We start from the raw sequence: 26,023 nt of genomic DNA on the forward strand, positions 1-26,023 counted from the left end.
CTAATAGCCTACTGTTGACTGGAAGACTTACTGACAACATAAATGGTTGATTAACACATATTTTGTATGTTATATATATTATACACTGTATTCTTATAATAAAGTAAGCTAGAGAAAAGTAAATGTTATTATGAAAATCACAAGGGGGTGCCCGGGTGGCTCAGTCAGTGAAGTGTCCTACTCTTGGTGTTGGCTCAGATCATGATTTCACGTTTTATAAGTCTGAGCCCTGTGTCAGGCTCTGCACTGGCAGCACAGAGCCTGCTTCGGATCATTTTTCTCCCTCTCTCTGCCCCTTCCCTGCTTGTGCTCTCTCTCTCTCTCAAAAGAAATAAAAAAATAAACTTTAAAAAAGAAACACATAAAGAAGAGGAAACACATTCAGTACTGTACTGTATTTATCGAAAAAATTTGCATAAGTGGACCAGTCCAGTTGAAACTTACGTTGTTCAAGGGTCAGTTGTAATTGAAAAATTTTTTTTTGAAATATAATCCCAACTTCATTAAAAAATATATATATATATGCATAGAAAAATGCTTAGAGAGGATAATGTAGTAGCTTAACGTGAAGTTTGAAAATAAAAGGAAATTTTATAATAAATCTCAATTGTGATCAAAATATTATTTATAATTTTTATATATTTCCTTCCCATATATCCACATGCACTTAAGATTTTATGGTTTTTAAAGAAATTTTTTTAATGTTTATTTTTGAGAGAGAGAGAGAGAGAGAGCACGCGCGCGAGTACGGGGGAGGGGCAGAAAGAGAGAGAGAGAGAGAGAGAGAGAGAGAGAGAGAGAGAGACAAAGAATCTGAAGCAGGCTCCAAGCTCTGAGCTGTCAGCACAGAGCCCGTTGTGAGGCTAGAACTCACAGACTGCGATATCGTGACCTGAGCCGAAGTCAGATGCTTAACTGAGTCACCCAGGCACTCCTGTTTTATGTTTTTAAGTTCAATAATTAAAAAAAAATTTTTTTGTATTGGAAAATTAATTTTTACATTATCCATACCCATACAAATTTACTCTTCATGGCTTCTTGAATTTTATTTTTTTTTTTTTTTTATTTAAATCCAAGTTAGTTAACACATACTGTAATATTGGTGTTGGGAGTACAATTCAGTGATTCATCACTTACGTATAACACCCAGTGCTCATGCCAACAAGTGCCCTCCTTAATGCCCATCAGTCATTTAGCCCATCCCCCAGCCCCAGCTGTATTTTTTTTCTGCTTCCCATCCCATTATATCAAATATATTACAAAATCGTAATTCTTTATAGATATATCTTGGGATGTACCTTTGACTGTATTGTCCTCAGATTAACGAGATGAATGTCACAAGGCAAAGATGACACTAACGGAGAGAATTCACCTAGCAGCTGAAGGGTTGGCATGGGGATCTTTTCTATCATTGTAAAGACAGGATGATTCAGGAAAGAAGAAGTTATGTGGCTAACAAGGGATGGGTAACTGACAGAGTTCTTTTCTTCTTCCTATCAAGAAAAAACAAAAATGTGTAAGTGATATATATTTGCAGTTTTTGTAATATTAACTAAATTACCCAACAGAGTTTAAGTCGAAAAGAAATATAAACATATATACTCTGATTTTATTATATTTTGTAAATAACAGTCTCAGACAACACACAGATTACCAATTTCAGTTCTAAGCAATATAAGAAAATGAACAGTGTCCATTTAAACCACGTTTAGAAATAGCTTTTTCCCATTGCTTTAAGTACTAAAAATCCTGAAAATAATTTTTGCCATTTTAGTACAGGGTAAGACTTTTTATGGAAACTCTTTTTCAACTTACCACAAAAGTGGGGAAAAGGTTCTACTTACATAAATGGGTTAGAAAAAGGCTTAGGGCTGAAAGCTGCCACTACGGGGCAAAAGCGCCTGAGGTTAGCTAGCAAGATATTGTAATGGGATCATGAGTAACTTATTATATCACCTGCAGGAAATTGCTTTCCATCTGATGCCAATGTACTATTGTACTTTGATCACAACTCCACTTGTCCCTCAGACCCTTTGCTTCCTGCACACCCAAGTTAATGATTACTGACTGTTTTCTTCACATTCATCATGTGTGTAAGATCTTGTTTTCTTAATGTTCACCACGCAGGTAGTATCTTGAGAGTTCAATACATATGGAGACGAAACCCCTGTTTGGGGCTCTTTTCTCCTCCCGGACATTAGCCTCTCTTGTATTCAATTCTGCGTCCTCTTTCTTGCTGGACAAAAGAGAACTCCAGACTCATAGTCTGTGACATTCTTTAAGTAGATAGGTTGGGATGTTGATACATCTTGCATATCATCAAATGTTATCTCTTCTCCCTCAGGTTTTACCCCACATATTCTCATGATTTCTTTTTTTTTCTTTAAATTTATTTGTTTTGAGAGAGGGAGGGAGAGAGAGCAGGGGAAAGGCAGAAAGAGACGAGAGAGAGAATCCCAAGAAAGCTCTGTACTGTCAGCACAGAACCCGACATGGAGCCCAATCTCACAAACTGTGAGATCATGACCTGAGCCAAAACCAAGAGTTGGATGCTTAACTGACTGAGCCACCCAAGTGCCTCCATCATGGTTTCATTTAAAAAAAAATGACATCATGTGTTGATCCAAAGGTGTGCTCTATAAATGTGACCCAATGACAGGATTTTTTTGAAGAAATTCTCAATATGAATAAGGATTTTAAACAACACAGGTAGTATATCTAGATCATCTGTTAAATTTGGTAAATCAATGCCACTTACTTCACTGTACTTTATTCTCCAAACAGAAAGTGTTATATATGTTATGGAATAATTATTATATACCTACCTAGTACACAATTATTCAGTATAACTTAAAAGTAATTTAGTCATTGCTATGGAATATACTTCCAGACAAGTGGTTCAGCATGTTCAAACATTAAATAAGTCTGCCAGGGCTGGGGATATGCATATGGTAGATGACACACCCAATTAATTAAATCAATGACTAAGTGGAACCTTAACTAATTATGCCTAAGGTATAAAAGCAGACATAGCAAAGCACTAAGAAGAGAAAATAATTTATATAGAAAGGTTTTTTAATCAACAGTGACATTTGGAACAAATTTAATTTTGTATCTTATTTTTTTAAATGTCCATTTCACTGATATCTTCTGATTTTGCACTCTTTTTGCAATACAGGGCTCAAATAAAAGGCTTGGCTACTTATCTGTGAGAAAAGATAGGATTTATAGAGGATACGGAGCTTAAAATTCAGAATGTCAGATTAGCAGAGGGTTAGCAAAGAGTGACAAGCATCTTGCCAGCAGCGAACTGTAGATGTCATTACAATTCAGACTATGGAGAGAGGGAAAAAAAAATTAAAGGCAGCAGAGGGACACTGCAGTATTAAGATACTGACAAAAAATATTAGATCTAAAAGAGTTGTAAAAAAAAAGTACCCATTCCACACTCTTTTTTTTTTAAAGAAAGATTAAACAAAGCATATATAGCAATATTCTCCAACAATACTGAAATTTAATGCATATTACTGAATATTGAGGGAAGAGTTTCAATAAGAAACTTTACATGTATTCCAAGATCAAAGGACTTCATAATCTAGGTCAGGATTGCTGACAAAATCACTTTTCAGTAATAAAAGATAAAAGATTCCAAGAGAAAAGAAGACACCTGCCTTATCAGAATTGGAAGGCATTAAGTCCATTCTAGGTCAAGACACATTCAGAAAAAGCTCTCTGGCTTTGTTCTATGCTCTTGGAGGAATTCCTGGACACTTCAGTGAATAGGTGGGACACTTCTTGATGGATCACCTATGCCCTACAAACAGTAATGTGCATATATACCATTCTTCCCAACCCAAACCAGTTCTCCTGACCTTCAGTGCTCCCCCAAATTGACCACACATAAGAATGGCTTGAGGAGCTTTAAACTTAGATCTCTGGGCCTTAATCCAAACCTACTAAATCAGAATGTCTGGGAGTGGGCCCTGGGAAGCTGAAGCTTAACAGCTCCCCGAAGTGAATCTCAAATCTCAGTCAGTCATATGTAGCTCTGTGGACATATGCTGGAAACCATCACCCCCGATACCTTCCCAACCTTGTGGAAGAAAGAGAGCTCCCTTTGGAATCAAAAGTTTAAGTCTCACCCTTTAACTTGTTCTGAATTATGAAAATGATTCAGACTCAGAAACATGTGAATGACAAAAAGGAAAACAATGTCATGAACGTAAGTACCTCGAGAGTTCAAGAACTAAGCCACTTATTGTCCTAAGCGAGACAAGGAAGATAAGTTTACGGTAGAGTGTGGGTCGGGGCTGGAAGAGCACCACCAACAAACAATACTGCTGGAAGCTGGTCAGGCAGGGTGGGACCAAGTCTCCTGGAAGGCTCCATCATTCATGCACTTTCCTAACATTTTTACAGTAACGAGGGGCTCAACAAGATATTTAACTGTTGAATTATCACTTCTTGATTAATCTCCTGGAAAGGTAATCTTTTAATGTGACCTTTATGATAAACCCAAAGCTTATAAAACATGTTTGCTAGAGGAAAATTTATGTGTTTGTTTAAGCTGTAAATGAATTCCCCAGCCTTGTAGTAACTAATATACTACTATAAACATCATTTGGTTTCTTGTTGGTTGGAAGGCTTCAAGCTGTTCAAGTCTAGCTTTCTCCTTGCAGCCTGTGTGAAATTAAAAATAGTTTCTGGCACATTCTCATCCAAACTGCATCAAGTTGAGATCTCCATTGGGTTCCGGCCCGTATTTCCTAAGTCAGAATTTCTTGCTAGGCTCTGTGGTGCCCTTCATTAAGTCTGCTTAAGTAATCTGATCCCTAATCATCAAAGGTTCCCATTCATCTACATCAGAACTTCCTAATAAATAAGTTATTTAAGATAATAAGAGACGATATTTTGAGTCACTTTTGCTTATTCAGTATGACCTGATTCATGGTGGGAACTTGATAAATGTGTACTGAACTTAATCTATTAAAAGCAAATGCAACATAAATAAATGAGAGAAAAATACAGTAGGGGAAAGGATGGGGTAAAAAGAGAAAAAAATAACAAAGGAAAATTATACTGAATCATGAGTTTTAGAAATAAATATCATTCAATGCGGAGGTGAAGCCTGGTGATGTGTGGGCTAAATTTGCCCATATAGATATGTTTTGGTAGGTCCGCACGACATTAAGAAGTTGTTTGTTTTGGGGCCAACTCTCAAGAAAAAAATCCAGGACATTTCACATTAAAGTTGTCAACAAAAGTAACAAAAACTCACAAAAACAGGTAACTTTTTTTTTTTTTTTTTACCCAAAACACTGGAAATCCAAGTCACACTTGGCCCCTACATTTCCTCAAGTGGGACTGAGTTGTAGCTCCTCAGTGGGATACGACCTCATAGTCATCAAAGACCTATGGTCACCTAACTTCAGTGATTCCTGGTTCAATGCCCCTCTTTACTTAGCAGTCATCAGCAGGAAGGGACAGAGAGTAGGCATCAAAGAAACAAATCCTAAAGGGTCAATGCCAAAGAGACAATTCCCATTTACCACTTCTGTTGACCCTTGAGTGTCATAACCATGGACGACAGTCAGCCTCACATAGCCAGAGCAACCCATCGGGCATCTGTGTATCTTAACAGCGATTATCATTCCAGTCCTTGTTCTCAGTGCCCCTCCACAGAACCCTCAAACACAGGACTCACTTCCATTTAGTCATCCAGATTACTCCCAGGAGGCTCTGGCAGGCTCAAGACTTTCCACTAAAATGTTCTCCTGTACAGAAGAGTGTCTCCTTACTAAGGTTTCTATCATTGTTATTTTAAAGATTAGAGTCGGAGTTGAAAATAAAAACACTTTCTAGAAAGTTTAAGTTATATGAGATGGAACATTTCTTAATCAAATGTCTTTTTAGTCAATTTCACTAGAAATTAAAATGTATTTTCTCTTCTCTAGTTCATTTTTTATTTAAAAGAAACTATTGATTTAAGTCCAAGAATGTATAGTTGAGCAAAAGGAAAATTTAACCAACACAGGATTATAAAAACATTGGATCAAATTTCAATCAATTACTATCCAAGGAGTTTTGAATGGGAATAAACAAATTATTTCACTTCTAAATGAAAGCTTTATAGATCTGACATGAAAATTCTTATTGCCATAGTTAACAGAAGTTTTGCAAATTAGTGTCTATATAGAGAGAAAAAAACCATAAAAGCCAGAAACATTTTCAGGAGGAGAAAAAGACAGTAGCTGCCAGCACTCAGACAATGATTTTCCTATGCAGTTTTAGACCTAAAATTAAGCCATCTTGTCAGTAATTGATTTAAACCATGAGTCCCAAGAACTGGTATAAATCTTGACATCTAAAAATGGATATTAAAATCTTTTTCCTAAAAGATTCTACATACTGGAAGAATTCTTTGCTTTAATGAGCTGTTGCCATTTCATTCAATCAACTAGTGTTGTATTTATAGAATATGTACCACAGGCAAGAAGGCCCTGTGGGGCACATGAAAAGAAGTAGACAAGTCCCTAGAATCTAGCAGGGGGAGAGAACATGCATAGTATGACAAGGCAGTAAATAGTGGTTGGGACAGATGCAGTGGCACAGTGTGCAATTCCAGCTCGCTCATTTATGTATTTGTGTATTCATTCCTGCACCAAATAGTGACCGCTTCCTCTGCTAGGGACAATCCTAGAAGCAGAGGGAGAAAGCCCCTACTCTCAGGGAAGTTATGGTCCAAAAGAGGAAAAGGACAATGATAAAATAATCACACATGTGCATGGAGGACAGCTGAATAGTCTGAGAAAGCACTGAAGAAGGTGATCTGGCCTGGTTCAGCAGAAGCAGTTGACCAAGAGAATTTTGATCTCAACTACTACGAAGAGTTCCCTGGGCAGAGAATGAAATCACAAGTGCAAAGGTGCTGTAGGCACAGGGTGCATGGGGATTACTTAGGATCGAAAGAAAACCAGTGGGTTCAGAGTAGAAATACTGAGAGTCACGCTAGATGAAGCTGCGGGAACAGGCAGGGCCCACATCGTAGGCTCTTGATGCTACGGTAAGGATTTTGGCTTTTATGACAGCACTGAGAAGACATCAGCAGGGTTAAGCAGGGGGAAAGGGTGGGAGTAGATGGCTGATATCTAGAACAGAGAGCACTGTTAAATGGTTTTTCCTTCTGTGAAGTCCATGCGGTTATCTGCTGAAAAGAGTAGAAAAGATTTGAAATGGTCAGTGAAGAAACAAGGAGGGCAGAATAAGAAAAAAAGGGCCATGTAGAGGGCCAAATGAGGTGGGAAATTAGTATGTATGGAGGACCGTGATGATGACTTCTATGTCATCTTGAAGAAGCATACTATCATATTGGTTCATGTCCAACTGAGCTTCAGCTAGATTATTTAATGGAATGCTGAGGTTTTGTTTTGAGCATGAAAACTGAACAAGAAGAAAAACAAGTAAATCCATTTTCAACTGATGAGTCTAAGACTAGAATAGGTACACTAGGTTTTAAATAAATTTTACAAATCAAACTTAATCTCCTAAGTATACAACCAAATTCTATCTTTAAATTCAACTCTTACTTTCTTTCAAAATAATTTCATAAAATTTCATCCAAACTGATTCCTTAACATAATTCTCTATCTACATAATAAGCAAAAATAAAAGAAAAAGACGACCTAAATGCAAATCTCACAGGATATGTGTAACTGAAGCTCTCTTTCTTGTCAGTAGAGACTAAGTCTATTACAAAGATATCTCAAAACTAGAAACCATAAATCATAAAACAGTGGAAAGTCAAAATTTCAAATTTTGGATGGCAAAGAACAATCAACATCAGAACATGTGAGTTATTTTTTTTTTCTTACCACATTCACAACACTTCTTTTTTCCAGTAGTATTCGAAATAAATTAGCTGTAATCTTGTTATCATGGACACCTTGTTCAAGGCCACGATTATCATCTTGCATGAGTCTTCGATCCATGATAACTTCAATCTGACCTAATAAACAAACAAAAAAAACAAACAAACTGGCCAGGGTTATTAAATACAAACATCCACTGAGGATCACATAAGTATAGGCATGGTCCGACTTAAGTCGAGGAGACCGATCTCTACAACCCAGAGTACCAAGGGCTTTCTCTCAAAGCAGCTAGTATAAATGCAAAAAAATATGATTGTATTTCTGTTCTTCATTAATGTCTAGTAAAATGTGAAAAGAAATTTAAAAATCAGACAGATCAAAATTCAAGTGAAATTTAAAAAGAATTAATCTGAAGAGTAAATTACGGCCTCTAAAATTTTTAATGGCAGCATTTGGAATTTAAAAAATGTTTATGAGGTTCACAGAAAATGTATATCCACAGAGAATATTAAGACAAAAACAGATGCGTAGAATCTAAAAAGGATTTGAAATACAATTTAACTTACTTGATAAGGTGGCAATTCTGTGAAGAAATGCCAGAATTTGGAGACACCCACAATGTACCCCCTCCTTCCCTCCCTGGTACTATGTTAGTGGCATCAACTGTCCTCTCTCCTCTAGTTCAAAAAGGGGTTTTATTTGGTTCCTTCATTTGCTGTGAAATAATTCCACATCTCCTCTAGTTTAATTTGTAAGATAATAGTTAGGTTATGAGTTGACAAACTAATATAAATCAATCAACCAATCAATCAAACCAAACCAAACCAAAACAACCCAAAAAGCTACCCAGAGCCATATTCATATGTTTATACTAAAAAAGCCTTAGTCATGTACACTTAAAAAAAAAAAAAAAAAAAAAAAAAAAAAAAAAAATATATATATATATATATATATATATTCATCCATCCACTCATTCATATTTGTTACAGTATTAAATAACTGTTCAGCATAAAAGAGCAATATGTAAGCTATTTTAAAAACTATTATTCTGACCTAGTCAAACCAACTCTGTTTAGTTTCTTTCTTCTGAGTTTAGGTATCTAGTACATAAAACCGCCAGTGATGGTTAGAATTCTCGTCATTACTACCTCCATATGTATTGTAGCACACAACGATCTAGAACTTGCTCCTCAGGCAATGGGGCTATCTAGGGTTTGACCATTTCATACCCAAATTAGTACATCAATCTCCTGGCAATTTCTCTCTTCTCCCTGTCTCCAAATGTTAGTCTACACAGTATGTGGCACTTAGTAAATCTCCTGGACTGTTCTCAAATTGTTTCTATGTATGCAGGCATTCAAACCCCAGGGTGCTGGGGGTCTCTAGCAGGAGCAGAGGAGCCTTATCTCTAAGCTCGTCTTTATCAGGAAAGTGTGATAACGGTTTAGTCCATGACTGTTCCAGTCCTAATGTCTAGTTCCCTACTGAAGGGCCCAACTTTGAGAACTTAAGGCAAGGTTTAAAATGGGTGGTTCAAGAGTCACAGCTGGCAAAAAGATGTTTTATATTTTGATTTTTAAACAAGCCAAGTCAACATTTACAGATTGGACAGCTTCACATAAAATCCCAGACTTCTGGGTTGTTCAAACACAGAAAAAATTGGCAACAAGGGGCCCCATTCCCCATGGAGATGATGGCCTGCCACCGAGCAGCGGCTGCCGCACTGTGCACAGAGAAGGGTGGGCTCCAGTTTGCTGAAGCCCCACCGCTCCCCACTACATCCCTGATGGGAGGCCATTATTATTTTTATAAAGGTAGTAATGTCTTTATGGCATAATCTCATGATTCTGTGTAATGAAAGCCACAAAGAAAAATGAGAAGTAGTATGTTTTTGTGTGTGCATGGACATACAGAATGTATGCATATGCCTAATATAAAAAGTGGGCTTGTGACACAGGGTACAGCAGGCACCTTCACTCCTTTATTATCTGCCTGGCTCCTAAGACATTTGTCTTAGCAAGTCTTAGTATGTAAGGAAGAGCAACTGACTACATGTAAAGGATAATTAAAAATATGTATTGTAAGGGATATCAGCCTTCCAACAGAAGGTTTTATAAAAATTAATCTGTGTCTACTATTTTTTCTTTCCATCTTGTCTCTTTTACAGAATCCTTAAAGTTGTATCTGTCACTTCTTCATCCCCATATCTGTATCATTACAACTCCCTTTCTTTCTTCTTTCAGGTGGTAGTGCCCTAGAAGGATGTGATTCAGGGAAGGACCTAGGTATGGACTATAACCTCCTGCCTTGGGCACTTAGGCAAACTTGGGAATTTCTAACTCTTCTCCCTGCCTCCTTTCCTCCTTAACTTCTGGAGTCTGAGTTTCCACAGCCATTCAATTATGACAATGACAGAGCCTTGTGCAAACAACGAGCTATCAGGAGAGATAAACTATCTTTAAGAAACAATGGTTTCATGGAGTTTCAAGTCCCTCATTCTTCATCAGAAGATTAAGGATATACATTACGTTATTTTCACAAAACCCAAAATTAACTAATATTCTTGTTCTCAAGAGAAGGTGCCTGGTGTCTGAAGATAATAATTAATACATATGACCAACAGAAAAATTATACACTTGGAACTGAAAAAAAAAGAGCAAAAAAGAACCCAAACAATACGCACCACTTTTCAAACTTGAAACCCCTAAAGACTGAGCAGAAAGTAAGGTCAAGCGATGCTTGGCATCCTGGATATAGGCCATTGTTGTCATTGGGTAGACATTTGCTTGAAGAGGTAATTTGCTCATTGTCATTCTAGGCTGAATCTATAAGACCAAACAGTACACTTTAAAAAAAAGAAATCAAGTGATATTTACATATGTGATTTAAAAAATTAGTACTGACTATGGATGAGTTTTCTTCCAAAGAGAAAAAAGTATAGCTTCCTTTCTTGTTCAAAGAAAGAACTAAATTGAAAATTAAAACATTCTTCAAAACAATATTAAAAAAAAAAATCACAAGGATCTTAGAAAACAACTCTAAAGTGAGAAAGGTAGAACTTATCCTGGTTTTAAAAATAGGCATTCCTATTTAAATTCATAATAAAAATCTTTAACAAAAGTCTTCTAGCTTTCCAGTATTTGCATAAAACAAATTATAAAGGTATTAAGTATTCATTTCTCATCTAAGTCTAACATACCGCTTTGGTAATGAATGCTAAGCATAATAGCTCTCTATCCCCTTTCAAGAAATATCTCTTAAAATTCTTGAATCAGTTTTAATAAATACCACAGATCCCCTCATCACATCCTCTAACATATTACATTAAAATAATCAAATTCATATTTATATTTAAAAACTATTCAGTGCTTACTCTTCCTGTTTCATTTCAATGTAGATAGTTCTAAATTTCAATTTTTCTTGGTCTAGTATCTGAATGCATGAAATACATTATTTTATTTTTTGACTGAAAATGCACTAAGCTGGGTGGGGTCAAGGAGACTCACTCAAACCACACAGGGACTCAGTTATCAGGTGTATCTTATTCATACCATAAAAATGACATCTCTACTGTTAAACTCATGAAAGTCTGACATGACAATCGAGAAAAAAAGAAGTACAAAGTTAACATAATAGTTAACACATACTGAGTGCCAATTAACACCAGGCACACCACTGGGTATCTCACAAATAAGATCTCTAATCTTTACAGAAACCCTGTAGTGTGTCCTTCACTTACTGGTTGTACTGAATGGTGTCCCCCCAAACCCATGTCCATCCAGAACCTGGGAATGTGATTTTATTTTGCAATGAGATCTCTACAGATATAATCAAGTTATCCTGGATTAGGGTGGGCTCTAATCCAATGAATCGTGTCCTTCGAAGAGGGAAATTGGGACACAGGGACATATACAGAGATACAAAGAGAACATCATAGCTACTCTGTGACAGCAGAGGCAGAGATTGGAGGGATGTGTCTATAAACCAATGGTGCCCAGGATGGCCTGATGCCACCAGAAGCTAGAATAGTCACGGAGGCATACTTCCCCAGAGCCTTTGGAGGGAGTGTGGCCCTAAGGACACCTTGATTTTGGACTTGTGGTGTCTAGAACTGTGAGAGAGTAAATTCCTGTTGTTTTAATCCACCCAATTTGTAGTCATCTGTGTCACAGGCCTAGGAAATTAATACACTTGTAGAGAAACAACTGTAAAAGTTGGAGGAAAAAAAAAAAAAGGATAGTTTGAAAGAATTCTCCATTTCTCCTGTGTAATCCTGATCTTCACATTCAAATTAACTTGTATTCTCATAAAAAGGACATTTAAACTGTCAGAACTCTGGGGCTGTCACTCTCACTCCCTACCTGTGGGTCTAGATTTCTAGTTTTGCCCAAGTACAATTCTTTCTGAGGCCAAAAAAATGTTTTTGTTTTTTTTTTGAAGTCTGTTTTTTTAATAGGCCTATTTTAAAAGCAGAAATATTTAGGTTATAAATTTAGAAATAATATTTTCCCATGTATTCAAATGCTTGATCCTTGAAAAGAAAATTCACATTTTTATTGTACTATTTATTTATACACATATTAGTACACATATTTATTGTACTATTTTTTTTTTCATTCATGTAGACACCCACACATACAAATAATTGCTTCTGTAAGATTTTAAGAAAAGAGTTTCTTTTGAATACAAGGAAAATGAATCACCATAAAGTCGGGGATTCGTTTGAAAACCAAACAGCTGTGGTGGAATTAACATGTAAATTCAAAGTGTATAATGTAATTTTTATGCTTTGAAAAAGGTTTAAATTTAACCTTTGCAGGAAATTGTAGAAGAGAAAATTATCACAATCCCTTTCACTCATTCCAGTTGAAAATCAGACAAAGTAAAAGCATTTGTTGTGAAATTATTTCTATTCATAGCCAGAAATTTCTAAAACGCTAATGTCTCAAAAACATGCTAATGTCTTTAATAGTATTATTTCAAAGATACGTTGTCACACACATACACTCTGAATACAGAAATTTAGGTAACAATCAAAAGAGCCCAATTAAATTAGAGAGCTGACAATCTGAAAAGATTTTTAGTCAATTTTCTCATTACTATTTCAAACTATTTTGTGAACATTTCGATTAAATACATACCTACTCACATTTCTCAATAGATACATGTTTGTATTTGTGTGTCCATGTACACATATGCGTGTGTATTAAGGTGAACATATATACATTATTCATAAAAAGAGGGGAAGAGTTCTCATGAAATTTAAAAGAGCTCATTAATACATTATACATTTAAAAGTATATATGTATTTGGCGTGCCTGTATGGCTCAGTTGGTTAAGTGTCTGGCTGTTGATTTTGACTCGGGTCATGATCTCACGGTTCATGAGTTTGAGCCCGCGTCAGGCTCAGTGCTGACAGTGTGAAGCCTATTTGGGATTCTTTCTCTCCCTGCCACTCTCTCTCTCCTCTCTCTCGAAATAAATAAATAAACCTAAATTTTTTTTTAAAGTATATATGTAATAAGTTAAATATGCACAGACCATTTCCTTATGAGGGGAAAAATACACACTTCTTCAACCCCTGATTATGCTTCCTTTCTATTAGACAAATTTATATACATTTTGGCATCAAGGGAATTAACATGCAAATGGTCACCAAATCTTCCTTTGAGAAAATACACCCTTCCAATCAGATGTTCTACAAACCAATCCCTCAAATACTTGTTTTAACTCTGGAAATCTGATTGAATAAGGAACCTAGAGTACCTGTTAAAATTCAGTTTTATTTTGAAAATAATTTTTAAACTTAAGCATTTTCGAAGCACCCAAAATCAACTGGCCTATTACCATATATAAAAGTTACACACTAACATAGCCATTACTTACAGGTTTTAAAGGAAAATTACCTGGTATCCATTCAGGTCAGTATAAAATCTGTTTTGGCTGTTGATGCTAGAAGAAATTCTCATTGCAATCTCACGGTTATGTTCTTTTCGGATGTCCACAATATTGGAAACTTCCACAGACTGTCCGTCTATTCCTAAATTTAAAAGAATATGTACCTTAATAGAAGTTTATTGCTCCACTTTTCTTTTAAAAAAAAAAAATTTTTAAGTTATACTTTGAGAAAGAGACAGAGACAGAGAGAGACAGAGACAGAGAGAGACAGAGACAGAGAGAGAGAGAGAGAGAGAGAGAGAGAGAGACAGCAGGGGTGAGGAAGAGAGAAAGGGAAAGAAACAGAACCCCAAGCAGGCTCTATGTTGTCAGCGTAGAGCCCAACACAGGGCTCAAACTCACAAAATGTGAGATTATGACCTGAGCCAAAGTCAAGAGGTAGATGTTTAACCAACTGAGTCACCAAGGTACCCTAATTGCTCTGCTTTTCTTAAATATGCTGTATAGAACTCCTTGCAAAGTTACACACTTTTTCCTCTTTTCTGTTCTTATTATCTTTACCATCTTTCATGCTAAATGTGTTGCCATTCACCTTTCCCCACCTCCCCCGCCTCTTTTTTTTTTTTAAATTGTCAGATGGCAGAAAACAAGCACTCCGGGGCACATATTAACTCAACAGAAGGACGAAGAGGCTGGGATGAGATAAATGCAGATGAAATGTAACATGCAAATGATTCTCCAAAGAGTTCTGCAGGGGAAAGGGGACATTAAACGAGTAAAGGTCAGCTCTGCTACAGGCCAGTCCACCTGTCATCTGCACTGCCATTCCCCAACAGAGCCATGCAAGCCTTTTTCTTCACCATTCACCTTACACACTGGAAATTAGAAGCAGAAATTTACACTCTGTTGGTTCAAGAGACAGTCTATTATTGCCCATGATCTATAATCTAGGAAAAGAGACAAGAGATCCAAGGAGATGATTTATGGCTGAAAGTGATATTACCATATTAGTATTTGTGGAGTATAATCTGGAGAGCTCCCCAGAAGTTAAATCAATTTTAATTGAGTTTGGTTTCTCTTAGGACCCCTTGTTATGGAGTGATTCATTTTGCCCTTTGCTATATAAAGCAGAGGACAGCTTGAAAAAGTCCCAGATGTATCAAGCATTTATTTTCTTGGATAAGCCTAAACTGTTCACTAATTTCTATCTGTCATGCTACCCTAACTATACCTACTCGTCCTTAGTGAAGCACAGGGTCTATTTTAGAGATGGAGAGGTGAGTTACAAAGAGATCCAACACTCTTCATACAGACTGAGTATGTAGAGGAGATACAGGATCTTCAAGACAGCAATCAGGAAAGCAAGCAATCAAAAGAAGAAAGGTTGGTCCTATCCTATTTCATACAGTGTAAGGTTTTTAAGGTTCCAAGAATCCTGGACATTTACCTGCAATTTTAATTATTCCCCACGACTGCCTACTCCTCACACACAATCTCCCGTGGTGTGCTGATAACCAGTACACTCTTTAAACAAAGAGGGCTGTGTAAAGAGAAATGGTGCACAGAAGAAGGGAGCAAGGAGGACTTTTGCTGGGAGCCAAGAAGAATCTCCCGGGCTCAGTGAAGGTACAAGCAAACAGTTAAAGAAAGGAAGTTTGAATCTGTGGGATTTGTGGAAAAGAATGTAAACGCAGGCAGCCCAGGCACTAAAGGTTTATGTGAGAAGTACACTGGACACTGGAAAACGTAAATAATAATACAGTGACAATACTAAATGGGCTGAAGTGCCCCCACCCCCTGCCCCCATCAACAGAATTTTCAGAATTCTCATAGAAGTTCTTTTCTGGTAGATGTCACTCTTGCAACTCAACGACCTCAGTCACAGATGCTTTCAGCTCCTTACTCCGTTCATAAGGCTGTAATGAACAGTAGGACCTCCATGAGTGGGGGAAGGAGGTAGCCTTTTCCCCTCCTGCCATAGTCTGAACCATTAACCTCTTCCCAGTTAGGAAGATACACATATCTTTCCTTCCAAGAATTATGAGAAGAACCTGCCAATATAGCTAGCTGATCCAAACAGCTTCACTAGTATTGGGAAGTTAAAAGAAAAAAAATCACATACATTGATGATAGAACTTCTCTGAACTAGGAAATGCATTACTTTATTCTTAAGCCCAAGCAGGGCTCAGTCCATGAATTGTGAGGTCATGATATGAGCCGAAATCAAGAGTCGGATGCCTAACTGACTGAGCCACCCAGGTGCCCCGGAAATGTATTACTTTCTAAGCAAACTTTCCTTTTAGTGGGTTTACATTAAAGAACATTTTTCAAAACCAGTGAAATGTACATGGAATTTTAACAGATAAGCTTCTACAAATGAACCAAAGATGGCCAAAACACAAAATGCAACACTAGGGATGAAGTCCCCCATGCAGCATTGGGGAGGACACCAAAGGACAAGTAAACTCTAATCTACTGGAAGCACTCGTAGGGTTTTCAGCATTGCGTCATGCTTTCTCCTCTGTAGACTGATATTCTCTCTGGGGTCAACAGACTACATGAAATGAAAGAAAATCTTAACAAAGAAGAGTGTCATTAATTTCAAGTCATTTATCTCTGGAAAACATATACAAAAAACATGCTTCAAGAAAAAAAATTAATAATTTCATATTACCTCTAGCAATAATAAATTATTTCTGTTGAGAAAATCATCTTTCTCAAGCTCAGTATTATGCTCAGATCCTGTTGTGGCAACAACTGCTTAAAGATCCTTTAAAAGGAGCCTCGATGTCCATTCACACTTCAGCAAGACATTAATTTAAATTCTGCACCAGGACAGAATAAGATCAAACTTAATATACTTATTATGAATAAACCAAATAAATTTTGTAATGGCAATAAAAGCAAGGAGGTATCCCTGAGTTACCAACGAGAATGTATTACTTTTTAAAGAAGAATCTGTGTGAGAGAGATAACTTTTCCTATCCTGTGTCGAGAGCTCCCTAAGGTGTGCCATTCCCAAAGAAGCTCACGGGATTGAGGGGAGAACTCTCTGGAAGGCACAGGTATAAACCCAGTGGTTTCAGTGGTCTGCACAATCTTTGCAGTATATGGCAGCAAAAGGTACTTTTACCAAAGTGGTTCCACCTGCGCATGAATGGCCAGGAATTTCTATGCCCCTCTGGGTTTTCTTCAATCCTGGGAATGAAAACAGCCCCTATTTAACAAGGGTAGTCCAAAGGGGTGGGGCTGGGGGATGCCATTCCCAGGTTTTGACAAAAAGAAGGAAGTACCTCCTTGCTGCTAACACCTTACACTCTGCCCCCTGGAAAGAGAGAATGGAGACTGTTTATCTTTCTTAACACAGGTAATGCCAGGTAAGAATAGAGCAAGTTGGGGCACCTGGTTGGCTCAGTCTGTTAAGCATCCTGCTTAGGCTCAGGTCATGATCTCATGGTTTGAGTTCGAGCCCAGTGTCGGACTCACTGCTGTCAGCGCAGAGCCCACTTTGGATCCTCTGTCTCCCTCACTCTTTGCCCCTCCCCACACTTATGGGCACATACATGCTCTTTCTCTCTCTCAAAAACAATAAACAAACAAAAAGAATAGAGCAAGTCCACAGGTGGAAAGCTGTAGTAGAGAAGCCGAAAGAGTCTTTCAGGACCCTGAAGTTTCTTTTCTTTTTTCCCCTCCCTAGTGCCTGTGACCTTCTTACAGATTGTTTTACACACCATCTTTGCATTCCAGGTGTTAACGACATCTTGGGAATGTAGTAGATGCAGAATCACCATTAAAGAGAATTTGTTAAGATGTGATAGGCAGTCCCTCATCATGTAGAAATCAGCTGACATAAGAGGAAAGCAAACTAGGCCATGGACAGAGTTTAGCCAGAAAGATAAGGGAATAAGTACTTTAATTTTGAGCAAACACACGCATGTTACAATGTAAACTCCTGAAGCACAGAGACTATGTCTTCCTTATCTTTATGCTCCCAGGTACACAGTAAGTGTTGCTGAGTGAAGGATAACAGCCATGTGCAAGAACCAGCCAACAATGACTGAATGCTTACTATGTACCATATACTTTACATGTGATAACTCATTCAATCCTGACCCTAAGCCTACTTGGAAATTCCTTGCTCCCGATCACAAGGTGGACAGAAGTGGCACTAAGCCTCTGAGCCACCATGTCTCACTGGCAAACTCACCACTGGACAAAGTTGGAAGTTGCTTTGGGACCAGATTAGAGCAGCTTTGCTGTGACTCTAAGCAGAAAGGAGACCTCCAGATTATTTTTTAAGAAGGGGAGAGGGTACTGACCTGGGATCTGCTATCCTGCAAGTGCCACCTGAGTAAAATAAATTAGTAACAGAATAATTAATACAAATAAAATAAAAAATAATGAAAATAGGGTGACAGCCTTGCCAGAATATAAAACTTCTTTAAAACCAACTAAAATCTTTTGTTAAATGTCATAGTCACTTTAGAGGCCAATAAAGTAACACATATTAATTAAAGACACTATGATCTCACTTATCTACCTAAGATAACACTAACGACAAGCCCAAGTGCATTCACTGTGCACTGCTGCCAATGGCAAAATCCTCGGAAAATACGCTGTATGCTCATCAACAGGCAAATGAATAACAAAACCGGAAAACTCATGTTAGGGAATGCTCTGTAGCAAACGGAGAGAATGAGGTGGCTCTCTGCCCGAGTATAGAAAGATCTGATGCGGAAAGTGAATGCTGCACTTGTACACTGCGATGAACTTCATGCTAAGAACAGACACAGTATTCTCTTTCTACAGGTGGGCAAATGTATGTGTGTGTGCTTGTATGCATGCATATGAGAGAGAGAGACAGAGAGTGTGTGCACATGCACAGGTATCTGGATTACCTCTCTTGAGTAGAGGATACGGGCCACACAAGATTCCAGAAATATTTCACCTGATACACTATAATGTGTGAAATTTTTGTGAAAAGAGTACGCGTATACATTACTTGTATACATAGAATTTTAAGCATTTTTATTTGCTTTAAATGTTTATTTATTTTTGAGAGACACATATAAAATAAAAATAATACAAAATAATAGAGGACGAGCAGGGGAAGGGCAGAGAAAGAGGGAGATACAGAATCCAAAGCAGGTTGCAGGCTCCAAGCCAGCACAGAGAAAGACTTGGGGCTTGAACTCATGAACTATGAGATCATGACCTGAGCCAAAATCAGAGGCTTAACCGACTAAGTCACCCAGGTGCCCCTTAAGCATTTTTAAAAGATGATTATTTTCTAAGGGAGGGAAAAAGATGAAACTGAGTAGGCAAGGGGTCAAAGTAGGGAGGCATCACCTTTTGATTTTGTTGCTAAGCACCAGTCTTAACAAAACTGAGAAGGGTACTCCTTTCTGTGTGGATAGAAACACTGAAAGGCACCTCTGACACATCCTTTGTGGGTGAAAGAAGAGGTAGAAGGAAATGTCGTGGGGGTGGGGGGTAGAGGGGATAAGTGACTGAGAAATGCAGATGGTGAGCCTGGGGCCATAGCACCAGCAGCTGATGGCCTTTGGAGAATTCTAGGCCTAACTGTCTCACACAGTTTCCTCTCTTCACCATCAGATCAGTACAAAACCTATCTGGACAGGTGAAATTAACGTTGACCTGCAAAACCTCGGAGTTGGTCCAATCCTCTCCACCAACCCAATCACCTTATTCTAGCAATTTTGAAATGGAAAGTGTACCTTTCCAAGGCGTATACCTTAGAAATCGGACATCACTCACCATACTCCAGTGGTTATAGGAGTAGAAGGGAGCAGCCTGGTAGAAAGGGCAAAACAGAACCTGTCTCACACTTGGCAAGAATTCGGTATCTTCTTAGTGATGCTGAATGTGTGATTAGGACAAGTCCTTACATCAAGATGGAATAATAATGACCCACACCCATCTAAGAAAATGAAAAGTAAAGATGAGAACCCAGGAGAGGTATTTAACTGAATTTGACATAGATATGAAATCATACAAAATAAATCCTCAAAAAACGCATCTAAGTTTCAAAGAAGGTCTTCAGTGAGTATCCTTAAAATATAGGTTCTTGGGCACAAATGCAACCTTGTTATCAAATTGCTGCCCTCATTCCTTTTTCTTGAATCTGTGTCTGAGCAGAGGGGGTGACTGAGTTGTCACTTCATAGCCGAAGTAGGACAATGGTAACAATAATGACAGCTAACAAAAAAAGCTGCCATGAAAAACCAGGGCATATTTCCCCTCCAATTTTGGGATTATTTAGTATCTTTTTTCCTATATTTAAATCATCAAAAATATAAAAATGCCTTTCCCATTATGTATTTACTTTTGTGACATTGTTTTTGTGAACTTATCCAACTTAACCAGGAGCTGACACTCATGGTTATTAACACACACTGCTTAGTTCAAAACATAAACTTTAATGACAAGTCTTGCAACAATGATAAATTCAGTAGGTCAATATGGAGATGCTGTTTTCTAAAAAGTAAATATTATCATTTTTAAAAACCGTACTCACATTTGAAAGTACCAAGAATAAAAATGGTAATAACTCCCACAACTGGATGACCTTTTTCTCCATGTTGACTTATTCAACTTACCAGCCATTGTGAGATCTAATTTATCCTCTGAGGTACTTGCTGATTTCCAGGTCTGTAAATGTTCACATTGATTATTTCTCCACCAGTGAAAATTTTAACATCTGCTTTCATGAATATAAATTTGAGTAAATTCCATTCCAAGTCTTGAATTTAAGAAAATGGTGATGCACTACTTTGTTTTATTTCTAAAGCACTATATAAATAACTACTACTACTACTTATTGATCAACTTATTATGCGCTTGGCACTAGTCTACATATTTTATGCTTTTCATTTCAGAAATTCTCACAATGACACAAAAGTAAATGTATAACATGAAAGGTATATAGCATTTTGATTCCGTGGATTGCAAATTTTGGTTAAAAATGACACCAATTAACTACAATATACTTGAAGACCTAATGACAGAAAGAATACACAATAAAACTGGAAGCTTTTTTTTTTTTTTTCCCCCTAACACACACTGATGTTAAGAAATGACAGATTTTTTTTTTTTTTTTTTTTTTTTGAAGCTCTGTCTGGGAGGGAACACAACATCTACATCAGTAACATTTTTTTAAATCCCAAACAGGCAAGCTCTAACTAAAGCCCTTCCATAGGAGGTGAATAAAACAGCTCACAACACTGAAGCTTTCCTATTCCGTTCCCCATGATCCACACTTGGCCTGGTCTAGGACAAGTGAGGGAAGAATGCTGGAATAATCACAATGGTCCATTTGAATATCCTCCACACTGACAGCCACTCTGAACTTGCCTACTTCCTGTTCTCCTCGACTTGCTCCTTTCCAAGGCTCCAGTAGGCAGGAAGCCTAGATTCTGTACACTCTCATTTCTCAAGCTGATCTTGCCGTTGACGCAAAAGGTTCTTCCTTGTTTTTGTCTTTAAAACTACATTTTCACCATCCCTTCTCCCAACTTACCAAAAAAGAAGCAATAGCATAGCTCTCACTCACCCTAACTCCAGTGGGCACTGGACAGAGACAACGTGAAATACTGGTGTCTGGTTGAACTTCAATGGCTGAGTAACAAATATTTTTCCAAAACATGTGACTTTCAATTGTTTGCTTTCAACAAAATTGAAGGGGTATCTAATCAAGTTGCCAGGCAGATCATTAAAAATAATCAACTGAAACTTATGTTTGACATAGACCACTCTGTGATTTATGGAATCTAACTCATAAAGAGTTCAAAGGACTCAATGGCATTCCTATAATAAGATTCCTTCTATTGCCACCTACTTATTTATGGTAGTAACATCATTCCTTTGCCCTACACTTATAAAAATAAAAATTAGGGGGCGCCTGGGTGGCTCAGTCGGTTAAGCATCCGACTTCGGCTCAGGTCATGATCTCGCGGTCCGCGAGTTCGAGCCCCGCATCGGGCTCTGTGCTGACAGCTCAGAGCCTGGAGCCTGTTTCAGATTCTGTGTCTCCCTCTCTCTCTGACCCTCCCCCGTTCATGCTGGGTCTCTCTCTGTCTCAAAAATAAATAAACGTTAAAAAAATAAAAAATTAAAAAAAAATTAGTAAAAAAATCGATGCTGAAACCTATCTCATTCTGGCAATACGTAACATTCACCAATGGACACATGAATATATGGGGATACAAAATGTATAATTTATCCCACTGAAAGGCTTCCATTAAAGTTTATGAAACAAATGACAAAATTGGTAATATATAGAGATTGTTTTTGATCAACTGTATACTATTAATAATTTTTACAACTCAATGCACATCATATTTAATACTTTTAGGATAACAGAAATCTTAAATTTAAATATATAGACACATATATACATACATATTTCTTTTATAAGAGTAATGAAAGGTTAACCAATAACAACACTCAAGCATAAGAATATTCCTTTAAGCTAAAATTCTGTGAGGAAGTAGAATAGAAATATGAGTTCAAGGAGAAAATAAGGATGTGAAATTTGACTTTAAAAGATGGTCTTGGGGAGCCTGGGTGGCTCCGTTGGTTAAGTCTTGATTTCAGCTCAGGCCATGATCTCACCATCATGAAATCAAGCCTCATGTAGGGCTCTGTGCTGAGGGTAGAGCCTGCTTAAGATTCTCTCTCTCTCTCTCTCTCTCTCTCTCTCTCTCTCTCTCTCTTTCCCTTTCCCCTGCTTGTGCTCTCTCTCTCTCTCTCTCTCAAATAAAAAACTTAAAAAAAAAGATCTTATTCAGGCCTTTTTAAAAATGCATGATTTGGTATCAAATTGCTACTCACTGGATATGTTTATTTTTAAATGTCAATATTGATTATATTCCAGGAAAAACATCCTTTGCAATTTTTTAAATGTATAAAGAAAAACTAGATATCAGCTTAAATATATGTAATACAGAGATTTTCAAAAAAAATTTTTTTTAATGTTTATTTTTTTGAGACAGAGAGAGACAGAGTATGAATGGAGGAGGAGCAGAGAGAGAGGGAGACATAGAATCTGAAGCAGGCTTCAGGCTCTGAGCTGTCAACACAGAGCCAGACGTGGGGCTTGAACCCACGAACAATGAGATCATGATCTGAGCCAAAGTCAGGTGCTTAACCTACTGAGTCACCCAGGTGCCCCAAGATTTTCAAATTCTTACAGGAACAAGGGTGTCTGATTGAAACAATCCCACCTCACACTTTGTAATGTTCTTTTACTCCTTTCTGCCTATTTAAGTGACATTTCTCCAAGATCTGGCATCTCAACAACTCGCTTTCTTTATCAATTCTTCCCCAACACCCCCAACCCTCAATGGATACTCTCTATTGTAACACTTACGCCTTTACTCATCTGGCCTGCACATCCTCTTCAGGAGATATAATACTTAGTAGGTGCCAGGCTTTATGTATATTAACTCAGTTAATCCTCCAACACTCCTATGAGGTAGACTCTATTATTGCTACCATTTTCAAGATGCCAAAACCAAGGACTGTAAAAACCTGCACAAGGTCAAACAGCTGGTAAGCAGCAGAACTGGGATGGGAGCTGGAAATGACACACAGGTGTGTTGACTCTGGAGTCTGAGCTCTTAACCATCACACCTCTCCTACGTTTCCCATCGCCACACCCTTGATCTGAGTTTAGTACGACACATATTTGTGGGGGATGATGCTTCCCTGCTAAGAAGCTATGGCTTCAACACAGCAGCTGCTGTCAAACAGCCCCCAAGATAACCTCTGAGTTCTGAATTTGTGTAACCAGAATGTGCTTATAGTCCCTTAAAATAACCTTCTCTTTCATGCCTGTAGGGAATAATCAGATTCGACACATAGCTACTTATTTCAATTTTTAAAAGTTCCAATTAACAGAAAAAAAATCTTTAGCAGTCAATTGCACATTATGGTATTCCAGAAATGTTTTAATTACCTAAGTCTGCCTAGCCATAACTTACTTAATGCTTTTTACTCTTAAATCAAACTAAATATGGAACATAGTCCTGGGGAAAAAAATATGAGAGATTGATTGCAAACCATTTTAATATCCTCATGAATCTTTTTATGGAAATAAAAACAACTTCAGTGAAGCTCTGAGACCTTGTTTACAAGTAGGAGGACTCCAGGGATAGGAGGCCCAGATTCAAACATCCTTAGAAGATGAATTTAGGAGCAGGGAGTTATGAACAAGAGAGACTTTATATGATACCAAGTTTTGTGAAGACTCCTTAATAGTTACACCTACTTGACCATGTTGTCTTTCTATAATTTAAGAAATTGAGTGCATGAGAAATTAAAGGACAAACTCAAGGTCACCCTAGTTGGCTTAAAGGTACAAGTAAAGATTCAGATCTCTAATTCCCAAGGTGATTCTCTTATGTGTTTAACTAGATGAAGTTCACTTTGACTCTCTAAAAGTCAAGGGTCATGTTATGACTCCATTTCGGCTATATATTCAAAACAGAAAAACTAAGCAACCTCTTTGTGATTGCTAAATGTGCCCAGGCAAGGAAATTATTCAGTCATTTCAGCCAAAGGAAAGACTTTTCTTCCATACTTCTTGATGGCAGTTCATTACATTTTACCTCCAGGCTACTTGCTTTCTTTTAGTAAGATCCATTACATATACTTTTACTTTTATAATATGTTGGTGGAAAATAGGCCAGAGTATTGCATTTATGATATTTCTCCTAAGGGTTGAAACATGGTTTATACACATACTCATTCACTCACAAACACCTGCCTAGGAGAACGTAGTCCCTGGGGGGGAAAGCTTGGAGGTATATATTGTAACAGATCTGGAACCTGAACGTTGTGCTAGTGAAAATGTACGTGACACATTGGTAACCCATAGCAACCTAATTCTTCAAAGTAGCTGTTGATGTCAGAAAACTAGGGCACCAAAGTCTAATAATTACAGCTCTGAAGACAAATGAAGCCACAGCTAGCAAATGTCACTTATTGATCATTATGCCACTGCAAGGTATGTGCTTATTGTGATGGCACAATATCAAATATAACATGAGGGGATACAGGGACTTCTGCTTGTATCACATTCTATCTTCCATTTCAAGATAAACAAAAAAAGCTAAAGTAGTCTATTTAGTAACACTTAAAGTTTCAATTGAATGGAAGATGATTATAGTACAAGAAAAATTAATCCTCACTTCTCCCATATTTTCCTCCAGAAAAATGTTATTTTCTACCAACTAAATAATCTTTGGGGGGGAAAAAAAGGCTCCAAAAGGGCATTTCATTAAATTATGGGTGCTACCAAATGGATTTCTTACTTAACCTGATAAAAGGCAAAGCATTATGTTTCATCAGCAATCTCTCAAATCTCTCTGATCTTGTAGAGCTTTTAACGCTAGTGAGCACAAGATTTCCTCTAATTTATTATTTCTTGAACCTTTTTGAATGTAATGTCTGAACAATAATGAAAAGAAACACACCGTGTTTTTCAATAGTTTAAATGATGTTAAGAGAGAACTTTAAGCTGCACGGTACCTCCTACCATTTTCAGAACCTGGAGAGAACGCAAATAGAGAAACTAAAACTTAAATATAAAACCAAGAAAAGAAACAAAGTGGGTTGAACCCATGCCTCCCAACTCAGTTTGTTCTGAAATCAGTAATGACCACATGGTTTTTACAATTTGGAAAAGTGCTGTTTGATTTATTCCTCATTTTATTTTCTCTTAAAGCTTAATTTGGGCCAAAAGTTCCTTTGAGGAGAAAAGGGTCAAAGAGCAACTAAAACAGAGATTGAGGAATTTAAGGATATTTTATCAGGATTGCATTACTTTAGTTTTTTAAAAGAATATTTCAAATAAACCAAATTTGAAGGATTTAATACAAATAGACATTCAATAAAGATAGATAATTCATAATATCAACTCTTTGTTTCTTTACACTTATTGCTGAGAATAAAATCTTCTGCATAATTAATGGTTTAGTAACCTAACACAATTATAGTATCTAATCATAAAATATTAATAGTTTCTCTCCCCCAAACCCCATTTTTTTTTTCTGGCTCATAAATTTGGTACTAACAACAAACAGGCTCTATATTCATTAATACTCATCCAAATAAACTACATCTGGTCAGTTTAATGGGGGCAAAATTAGCATATATCCAAAGATAGATTAATGAGTTAAACTTGAAAGTAGGTATTTTTGTTATTTTAAGAAATATTAAACAAAAGCTGACCT

General features: G+C 37.2%; 1 protein-coding gene across 1 annotated transcript in view; it reads right to left on the reverse strand.

The window, feature by feature from the left end:
• The window catches only part of MAN2A1 (mannosidase alpha class 2A member 1), a 165,861-nt gene that overhangs the window by 15,772 nt on the left and 124,066 nt on the right, over positions 1-26,023 (reverse strand). The window contains exons 17-20 of the mRNA XM_019450524.2: positions 13,775-13,908; positions 10,552-10,693; positions 7,872-8,005; positions 1,299-1,493 (exon numbers count right to left, since the gene is read on the reverse strand). Of these exons, the coding sequence (XP_019306069.2) occupies positions 1,299-1,493; positions 7,872-8,005; positions 10,552-10,693; positions 13,775-13,908 (605 nt within the window). The remainder of the gene's footprint in view (positions 1-1,298; positions 1,494-7,871; positions 8,006-10,551; positions 10,694-13,774; positions 13,909-26,023) is intronic.

The sequence above is a fragment of the Panthera pardus genome, unplaced genomic scaffold (assembly GCF_024362965.1).
Source record: "Panthera pardus isolate Hobbes unplaced genomic scaffold, ASM2436296v1 HiC_scaffold_2, whole genome shotgun sequence".
NCBI classification, from domain to species: Eukaryota; Metazoa; Chordata; class Mammalia; order Carnivora; family Felidae; genus Panthera; species Panthera pardus.